This window comes from Aquarana catesbeiana, linkage group LG05 (genome assembly GCF_042186555.1).
Source record: "Aquarana catesbeiana isolate 2022-GZ linkage group LG05, ASM4218655v1, whole genome shotgun sequence".
NCBI lineage: Eukaryota > Metazoa > Chordata > Amphibia > Anura > Ranidae > Aquarana > Aquarana catesbeiana.
The window spans coordinates 634,067,347-634,077,400 of NC_133328.1; the positions used below are offsets into that span (position 1 = coordinate 634,067,347).

General features: G+C 41.7%; 1 protein-coding gene across 1 annotated transcript; it reads left to right on the forward strand.

The window, feature by feature from the left end:
• Window positions 1–3,019: 3,019 nt before the first annotated feature.
• Window positions 3,020–5,764, forward strand: LOC141145571 (E3 ubiquitin/ISG15 ligase TRIM25-like). Its single transcript, XM_073632370.1, has one exon. It carries the CDS (start codon window positions 3,078–3,080, stop codon window positions 4,668–4,670), a length of 1,593 nt encoding a protein of 530 aa, XP_073488471.1. The 5' UTR covers window positions 3,020–3,077; the 3' UTR covers window positions 4,671–5,764.
• The last annotated feature ends 4,290 nt before the right edge of the window (window positions 5,765–10,054 follow it).

The window sequence follows — 10,054 nt, forward strand, 5'->3', positions numbered from 1 at the left end:
GCGGAACCGGCTGGCCAGAATTCCAAACGCATTCTCAACCACTCTTCTAGCTCTGGCCAGCCGGTAATTAAAAACCCTCCTCTCCGGGGTGAGGGTTCTTTGGGGGAATGGCCTCATGAGGTGCTTGCTGAGAGCGAAGGCTTCATCGGCAATGAAGACAAAGGGGAGTCCTTCCACGTTATCCTCATCAGGTGGCAATCCCAGGCCACCACTCTGGAGACGCTGGCAGAACTCCGTCTGGGCAAATACTCCTCCATCCGACATCCGGCCATTCTTCCCCACGTCCACATATAAAAAATCATAGTGTGCCGACACCACCGCCATTAAAACAATACTGTGGAACCCCTTATAATTAAAATAATATGACCCCGAATGGGGTGGTGGCACAATGTGGACATGTTTCCCATCTATAGCCCCTCCACAATTGGGAAAGTCCCAACGGCTGGCAAAATGGGATGCCACAGTCTGCCATTCCTGTGGCGTTGAAGGAAACTGGGAAATCAAACAAGAAAACCAAAATCAATTAATTTGGAAGCTAACATTGCAAGAAAATTAGACAATTAAAAACATTATTCCCCAGCATCAGTATAACATTCAATAATTTAATTGTTCTGGAATAACTAATATGGAAAAAGGCACACTTATCAGATTGCTCACCCCCTCTGATGGAACATTGATTACATTTTAGGGGGTTGTGAAATCCCTAAAAAAAATTACTTTTAGGACACGCAGGAATTTAGGGACTAAAAAGGCTACAAGACTGCAGTTGTCGCACTCTGCAGGTGCAGTTGCTAACCAGCTTACAGTAAATGAGGTAATGTAAAAAGGCATTCATGTTGCAAGGAGTACACAATCACATGCAAGGGCAATTAATGAAAACACTTTGAGGCTTGCATATGATTTGATGATGGAAATCAGCAGAGCTTCTGCTCATTTACTAAAGCACTGGAACAAATGCACTTGTAGAGTGCACATGCATTTTGCAAAGTGCAACATATATTTGCTTTAGACAAATCAACACCACAGAACATTCCAGCAAATTTTAACGAGGGTGGGGGTGGGGGGGTTGTGAAATCTAGATAATTGCTCATTAGCAGCAAACTATTTGGAGTGAGTTTAGGTGGGGGGGGGGTGGGGTTGTGAAATCTAGATAATTGCTCATTAGCAGCAAACTATTTGGAGTGAGTTTAGGTGGGGGGGGTGGGGTTGTGAAATCTAGATAATTGCTCATTAGCAGCACACTATTTGGAGTGAGTTTAGGTGGGGGGGGGGGGGGGGTTGTGAAATCTAGATAATTGCTCATTAGCAGCACACTAAATACACTCAAACAAAATACATTCCAAATGAGTAGACTAGGTGGATATGTTCCCATCACTTCATGCTGGGAAGGTTATTGAAGGAAAATATACATGCATGACAAAAAATAACAGGAAAAAAATCCAGCATGTGTGAGGATAAAAAGGGGACATTCACACTATATTGCAATGATGGTAAGTAGTGTTTGAAGCAAGAAATACATTATATTATCAAAGATTACATAAAAGAACATGTGATGCTAATAAAAGAAAAATATCTTACCTTAATATAGTCCTTCTGCAGGACCTGTATGATGGCAGAACAGGTCTCTGGGATAATGATCCCCAGAGCCTGGGGGGAGATGCCTGTCGAGAACTTAAGGTCCTGCAGGCTTCTCCCTGTGGCCAAATACCGCAAGGTAGCGACCAGCCTCTGCTCCGGAGTGATGGCTTGCCTCATGCAGGTATCCTGCCTGCTGATATAGGGGGTCAGCAAAGCCAACAAACGGTCAAAAACGGGGTCCGTCATCCGGAGAAAGTTCCTGAAATCCTCAGGATTATTCTCACGGATCTCACGGAGCAAAGGCATGTGACAGAACTGGTCACGCTGAAGCAACCAATTCTTGGTCCATGAACTCCTCCTCGCCCTGTTCATGGACTGGTCTTGGGCTGAAGAATAAACTACAGCACCAAGCACATACAATGCACGAGCTCGACGACGAGTACGTACAGGTAACATGGCTTCAAAACGGTCGGCTGGTCAGAACGCACTAAACAGAACGCACTGAAGAACAGCAAGGCCTGTGAAGAACGACCTGAAAATCAGGAACGAGCGGCCAATAAAACAAAGATTTCTCAATGCCAACTGACCAAACGCACTGAAAAGCAGATACAAACCTCACAAGCACAGACTGAACAACAGTTAAAACGAACTGAAAAATACGAGTCTCACAAGCGCGAATCGTCTCTCACCAAACTTCTACTAACACGAGATAAACACGAGATTAGCAGAAGGAGCCCAAAGGGTGTCGTACGGGCTATTGAACTTCCGTTTTATAGTCTCGTCGGACTTGGTGTACGTCACCGCGTACTAGGCTGTCGTACTTTTGTGTGGTCGTGTGTGCGCAAGTCCGTTCGTAAGAAAGTCTGCCGCAAGTCCGCCGAAGGTACGTCGGAAGTCTGTCGGACAGGCTGTCGGACTTTTGTAGACGAAAAGTCCGACCGTGTGTACGCGGCATTAGAGTTGTTGGAAGTGATCTGGGAGTGTACACTGTGCATGTAATACAAGAATTGCTAGGAGCAAAGTGAAGGAGCATTTTTTGTCTCTGCCATAATTCATGGCTCTGTTCTGCCTGCTTTGGAGTTTGGGGTTTTTCTGCCAATCTTTGTATGTTCCAGCTCCTCCTTTTACACTATTCATAGTAAAAACACTTTTAACCACTTGTATATGTCTCGGGACAGGTTTCTTTTACCGTTGGAAATTATTTTCTCCTAAACACAAAAAACAAAAAGCATAAACATGCAAATAGCTATTCACACTACATTATATAACTTAACTTTGTGTCTTGTCTGCAGAAGCAATTTAAAGCTAAGAATCAGTACAATGTGTATCAACATGTAGGGACATATACCTTCAATATAAACATTTATTTGTCCACCAACTTCCTCAAGATAAAAGCTGCAAGACCAGCTCAGCCCCACCCTGTGCCGAGAAATGTGAGATGACTTTGGATTTTCAGTCTCAGAGACTTTCACTTTCATTTCTCTCTTCTGCTGTCAGCGATGGCGTCTGCTGATGTGAGACAGGAGCTGGACTGTTCCATCTGTCTGGACATTTATACAGATCCTGTAAACCTGAGATGTGGACACAACTTCTGCCAGGTCTGTATTGATGGTGTGTTGGATACACAGGAGGGATCTGGAGGTTATTCCTGTCCTCAGTGCAGAGAAGAGTTCCAGGATCGGCCTGTACTGCACAGGAACATAACACTACGTAACATAGTGGAGGCTTTCCGATCTTCTCAGCTGGAAGAAGGGAAGACTGGAATCTTCTGTACTTACTGTATTCACTCTCCTGTACCTGCTGTTAAATCCTGTCTGCATTGTGAAGCTTCTCTGTGTGATAATCACGTGAGAGTCCACAGCAAGTCACCAGAACATGTCCTAACTGATCCCACTACTTCCATGGAGAACAGAAAATGCTCCATCCATAGAGAACTTCTTAAATATTACTGCACTGAGGACTCTGCCTGTATCTGTGTGTCCTGCAGGCTGGATGGAGAACACCGGGGACACAAGGTGAAGACTCTGGATGAGGCCTCCGAGAAGAAGAAACAGAAACTGAGAAATGTTCTGCAGAAACTGATGACAGAGAGAGAGGAGACGGAGAAAAGAGTCCAGAGTCTGCAGGATCGCAGGAGAAAAGTACAAGAAAAATCAGCTGGTCTAACAGAGAGAGTCACTGCCCTGTTCATAGAGCTCAGGAGACATCTGGAGGACCTGGAGAAGAGAGTCCTGAGGAACATCTCCAGCCAGGAAGAGCGGATCTCATTGTCTGATCTGATCCATCAGCTGGAAATAAAGAAGGAGGATCTGTCCAGGAAGATGGAGGACATTGAGGAGCTGTGTAACATGACTGACCCACTGACTGTCCTACAGGAATCAGACACAGGGGACTTGTGTGATACTGAGGAGGGAGATGATGAGGACAGAGAGAGACATGATAGACTCCTCCATGATGGAGGGGATCTGGATGTGTCTGGAATCTCACACACATTACACACAGGATTATCTGATATGATAAAAGAGGTAAATGTATTCTTCAATATACAGGAAGCTTCAGACATATTACTGGATGTGAACACAGCTCATAATATTCTACAGATATCAGATGACATGAAAACTGTATCCAGGTCAGATATAAAGCAGAATCGTCCAGAAACACCGGAGAGATTTCAGTCATGGCTCCAGGTATTAAGCAGTCAGAGATTTTCCTCGGGGCGACATTACTGGGAAGTGGATGTCAGTGAGTCTGAAGATTACAGAGTCGGGATGTGTTATCCCAGTATAGAGAGGGGAGGAGGGCATTCAAGGATTGGATATAATAACAAGTCCTGGGGTTTGCACAGGTATAGCACTGGGTGTTCTCTAAGACATGACAATAAAGAGATCAGAATATCTCCCAATCCCTCCAGTAACAGAGTCAGGATCTATGTGGATTATGAGGCCGGGCAGCTGTCCTTTTATGATCTGTGTGACCCGATCCGACACCTCCACACCTTCACCACCACCTTCACTGAGCCCCTCCATGCCGGGTTATGGGTAGGAAAAGGTTCTATAACAATATCTGGGGGTGAAAGGCGACGTGAGAAATAATAATATAACAGAAAATCTGCCCAAACCTGCTGACATCACAGAAATCTGAATCTGATTATTTGTAACTAATGGAATAATGCAGAAGATTCATATTCCATATGTCATAAATCTAAAGGTTCCCAACACAAACAATCACAGCATTGAGAAATCTCAGCACAGGAATATGTGATTTATTCTCTTATAGTGACAATAATAAGATTTGGGGTTTTCAGGGGTTCATTAAGGGCCAGTTCACACCACATGCATTCCTGTGCGTATTTTTCTGCATCAAAAATGCATAGAAAGTAGGTTATAAGGTTTTCAATGGCATAGTTCACACTAGTGCTTGCAGTATCAGTTCCAGAAAAAAAAGTAGAACATGCTGCATTTTTCCTGCACTGGAATGTACTGGAACGCTGTAAAACGCACCAAAAACGCACTGGAACACCCATGTTCTTATTTAAGGTTAAGGGAAAAAAATGTGGGGGGGGGGAATGCACTGGACTGCATCAAAAACGCACCAAAAACGCAATGGAACGCATCAAAAACATGCAAAAAAAAAAACATCTGGAGAGCATCCGGACTGCGTTTCTATGGTGTGAACTGGCCCTTATAATGACAATAATAAGATTTGGGGTTTTCAGGGGTTCATTAAGGGCCAGTTCACACCATATGCATTCCAGTGCGTTTTTTTTTCTGCATCAAAAACGCGTAGAAAGTAGGTTATATGGTTTTCAATGGCATAGATCACACCAGTGCTTGCAGTTCCAGTGCGTTTCAGTTGCAGAAAAAAAGTAGAACATGCTGCATTTTTTCTGCACTGGACTGTACTGGAACGCTTTAAAAAGCATCAAAAACTCACAGGAACACCCATGTTCTTATTTAAGGTTAAGAAAAAAAGGGGGGAGAAATGCACTGGACTGCATCAAAAACGCATCAAAAACGTGCATTTAAAAAAACATCTGGAGCGCATCCGGAATGCGTTTCTATGGTGTGAACTGGCCCGGATGCGTTCCAGGTGCTTTTCTGCATGCGCGTTTTTGATGCAGTCCAGTGTTTTTTTTCCCCTCTTTTTTCTTAACCATAAATAAGGACAAGTGTGTTCCAGTGCGTTTTTGATGCATTTTACAGCGTTCCAGTACAGTCCAGTGCAGGAGAAATGCAGCATGTTCTACTTTTTTTCTGCAACTGAAACTCACTGGAACTGCAAGCACTGGTGTGAACGATGCCATTGAAAACCATATAACCTATTTTTGATGCGTTTTTGATGCAGAAAAAAAACGCACTGGACTGCATGTGGTGTGAACCGGCCCTAAGTGTTAGTGGTCAGGATAAGATTATTATCATTGATTATAATTTGAATGATTATTCTAAATTGTCAGAAAATGTAATGTACACTATTGCAGCTTGCCAATACTTAGATGTGGTGACTGCATTGGTTTTCTTTTTTCAGTCTTTTTTTTTCTCTTTTTACCTAGAGATCCTGCCAGTAACACACTTCCTGTCCTAGGATGACACCACTCACTCATGGTACTGTACACTGTAGATTTTTAGGTACTGTCATTTTTTGGCGCCGTTCCACGAGCGTACACAGTTTTAAAGCGTGACATGTTGGGTATCTATTTACTCAGCATAACATCATCTTTTATAATCCACCATATGGGTAATATATTGTGTTTTAAAATTTTGTGTGTATTAAAATTCATTACGTTTTTTTTTTCTAAAAAAAAATTGCATTTAAAAAGACGCTGTGCAAATATAAAAATATGCAACACCCACCATTTTATTCTCTAAGGCCTCTGCTTTAAACAATCTATAAAGTTTGGGGGCTCTGGGCAGTTTTCTAGCAAAACAATGCTGATTTTTACATATAGGAGAGGAATGTCAGAATTGGCCCGGACTGGAAGCGGTTAATATCAGACTGCAGAGTGCACAGGACAGCACTGGATTTCTGGCAGGATTCACAGGGTGATTTGTACACTGATTGAATAGCTATAACAATATTCTTTCAAGTGTGTATTTAACAGATCAAAATGAAGGAAATAAGTGAAGTTGATTGTTATCTTCATTGTAGTTTATTGTTGCTGTCAGACAGAAGTGTACAAAGCTGTAAAGCTCTAATTGGCTCAGAGTGCTTCCCCCCCCCCCATGCTGCTGTGTAGGTGATTACAGGAAGTGATATCAGAACCAATTCAGAAATATACAACAGTTCTATGTAGACAAAAAATAAGCTTTTTAATTAATACATAATTGCATTAAAGTAGAACTGAAGGCAATACTTTTTTTTTTCATTTTGGATAGATCAAGGGAGGGTTATAACCCCCGTCAGATTTTTTTTTTCTGCCATCTGTGTCCCATTGTTGAGATTTCCCTTCACTTCCTGTCCCATAGCCAAACAGGAAGTGAGAGGAAATCCCTGTAAATCAAGGGAATTTCTTGGGACCCCCCCAGGTCAAGACGATTTTTTTAGTAAAATACGTGCATCCCACCCCTGATGACTGGCAGGAAACCAAGAAACGCGTCGGGTTATAAACTAAGGGTGCCGAGCTAAGCCAATTCTTATCTTGAATTCAATGAACTTTTCTTTGATTTTGTATTCTTATCATGCGATTTATGTAAAATTTGGATTGTCATATATTTTTTGACTCTTGTATTTTTCTGCAAGAATTGTATCAGTTTATGTCCCTTGATTTGTCTGCATAAAATTGTGATTATTAATACAAATATTTCATCTTTTATGATTATGCCTGTATTCTATTTATTCTACTTGTGTAGGCCTAAAACAATCATGGACAACCCAGACGGGTTAACGACCTCAAACTAAATCCAAATGAATATAATTGAATGTATATTTATCACCTACAATGACATGCTTCATATAAAGTCCCATCTCCGTTCTCCAATTTTCTGTAATATAACCAGGGATGGAAGCATGCCATTGATACATGAAGGTAGTGACAGGCCACGTTTTCTTCATTAGAATCAAAGCAGGTTTAAGAATTCGGTTAAATACAAATTTGAATTACGTTATTTCGGACCAATTTTATTTCATTATTTTGGAGGATTCCTTTACATTTGCATTACTGATAAGGTTTATTTCAAATATGTGAAGTGTTCAATATTATAAAAGAAATATCTAAATTCAACATTTTGCTGCGTACATGTACAATACTGTGCAAAAGTTTTAGGCAGGTGTGAAGAAATAATGTGAAGTACAAATGCTTTCAAATATATACAATACAGCCGTGGCCAAAAGTTTTGAGAATGACACAAATATTCATTTTCACAAAGTCTGCTGCCTCTGTTTTTTATGATGGTGATTTGCATATTCTACAGAATGTTATTTAGAGTGATCAGATTTGTCCCTCTTTGCCATGAAAATGAACTTGATCCCATAAAAAAAACATTTCCACTGCATTTGTGAAGAAGACTTCAGGGCGTCCAAGAAAGTCCACCAAGTGCCAGGACCGTCTTCTACAGTTGATCAAGCTGGGGGATCGGGGGCACCACCAGTGCAGAGCTCAGGAATGGCAGCAGACAGGTGTGAGGACATCGGCACACACAGCGAGGAGAAGACTTTTGGAGGATGACCTTGATAGGGAAATCCCAGAACTTAGGGGTTTCCAATAACATTTTGACTGCTGAACCACTTTCAAAAAAATGTATTTAATATTCAAGCCTATAGTTTTAGCTATAGGCAGGGAGAAGAATACAGTAAGTACATGGTGACATTCAATATGATTGTTCTGCAATGGCTGAGAGCCTCATAGTACAATTTATACATTCTACAGGGGGTGGCACCTTGAATGGGACTCTTTTGAAGTACCATTCAACTCTTTGGTCAGATTCATTGATATGCAAATGGTCATTTAACATATACATGTCACTTCCCAAGTTCTGTGGGAAAGCCAGAGGTAGACCTTTTAACAGCTGAAGGTGTGAATGGCATTTGATCACCAAAACAGCTGTTAACTCATATGACTTCTAACATATTTGTATCCAATATATCTGGTTAATCAGAATACATGTTTTGATAATCATAACTAAATGTTTGATAAATAAATAGCTATTCCATTTACCCTATCAATCCCTTCTCTTGGTCAAATTAAAAATTGACCACATAACTAACAAAACATAACATAACAGCAATATAACAAATAATTCATACACTGGTTGTGGACAGTTGGGTTTTTGACTATTCAGTGTAGAGATTCTTTTGGTGACAGTTAAAGCTGTGTGGGGCCTAACTAGATGTGAATATTACAGGCAATGATATTGGGAAAATGGAACAAACTAAGTCTCATAACACATGCACAACCTAAACTGCAAAGAAAAGGCAGATAAAATTACAATTCCTATAAATCGCTTCTAAATTCCAACATCTCCCTCTAACTGCCTAATCTTAGTTTAAATATTTATTTTTCTAGTTCATGTTCCTCCTAATTTATGTACCCAATTTACTTCTGCAGAAAAATCTCATTTTGCTTTGCAAGGCTAAACAAAAATAAAAATACAAAAATGTCTAAAAACAAAAATGACACGTTGGTCTAACAATGTATGAACACCAAGTCTTTAGTTGATTCCTCCTCTGTAACTTTGACAGCTCGTCCTCCATAAGACTCCATTGCAACACCTTAAGAAGGCATCCAATGTTCATACATAATCTTCTTTTCTTCAGGACTATCGCAGTCCACATGACAAGAAACTTCCAGTAGGTGTGCAGATCTTTTTGCAATTATAGCAAACTGAGCTGTGATTTTTTTTTAGACAGCTGACATGATAAGTATCAAAGTTCTTTAGACATCTAAAAAGCTTTTGAAAGTACGCTTTTCCATTAATGCTGTTTGTGGCGGATGTCATAAAGCCAAGGAATGAGGGAGGAGATTTTTGAGGATGGCATCACTCAGATTGTTAGTCCAACATTTGATCATTAACAAAAATGCCCATAAAGCCGTTGAGTTTTTTTACTGCTGAAGTAAATCTATGTTCTAGAGGTAAGGCCCCTTTCACACGAGGCGGGCTCCGTTTCTACGGAGCCCGCCTCGGTCCACCGGCTCAGCGGGAGATCAGTCCGTTGATCTCCGCTGAGCCGGCGGATGACAGGTCCCTCTCTGCTCACTGAGCGGGGAGGGGCTTGTCAAGCGCCGCTGCCGCCTATGGAGGGATCGGATGAAAACGGACAGCATGTCTGTTTTCATCAGATCTCACCCGATCCGATCCACCAGCGACGGACCTGGACGTAGGGCCATCCGTCTGATTTTAGAGGGTCAGACGGGGTCAGATGTCAGCGGACATGTCTCCGCTGACATCCGACGCTCCATAGACTAACATGGAGCGCCCGTTCAGGTCCGCCGTCAAAACTGACAGGCAGACCTGAACGGTCCGATCGTGTGAAAGGGGCCTTA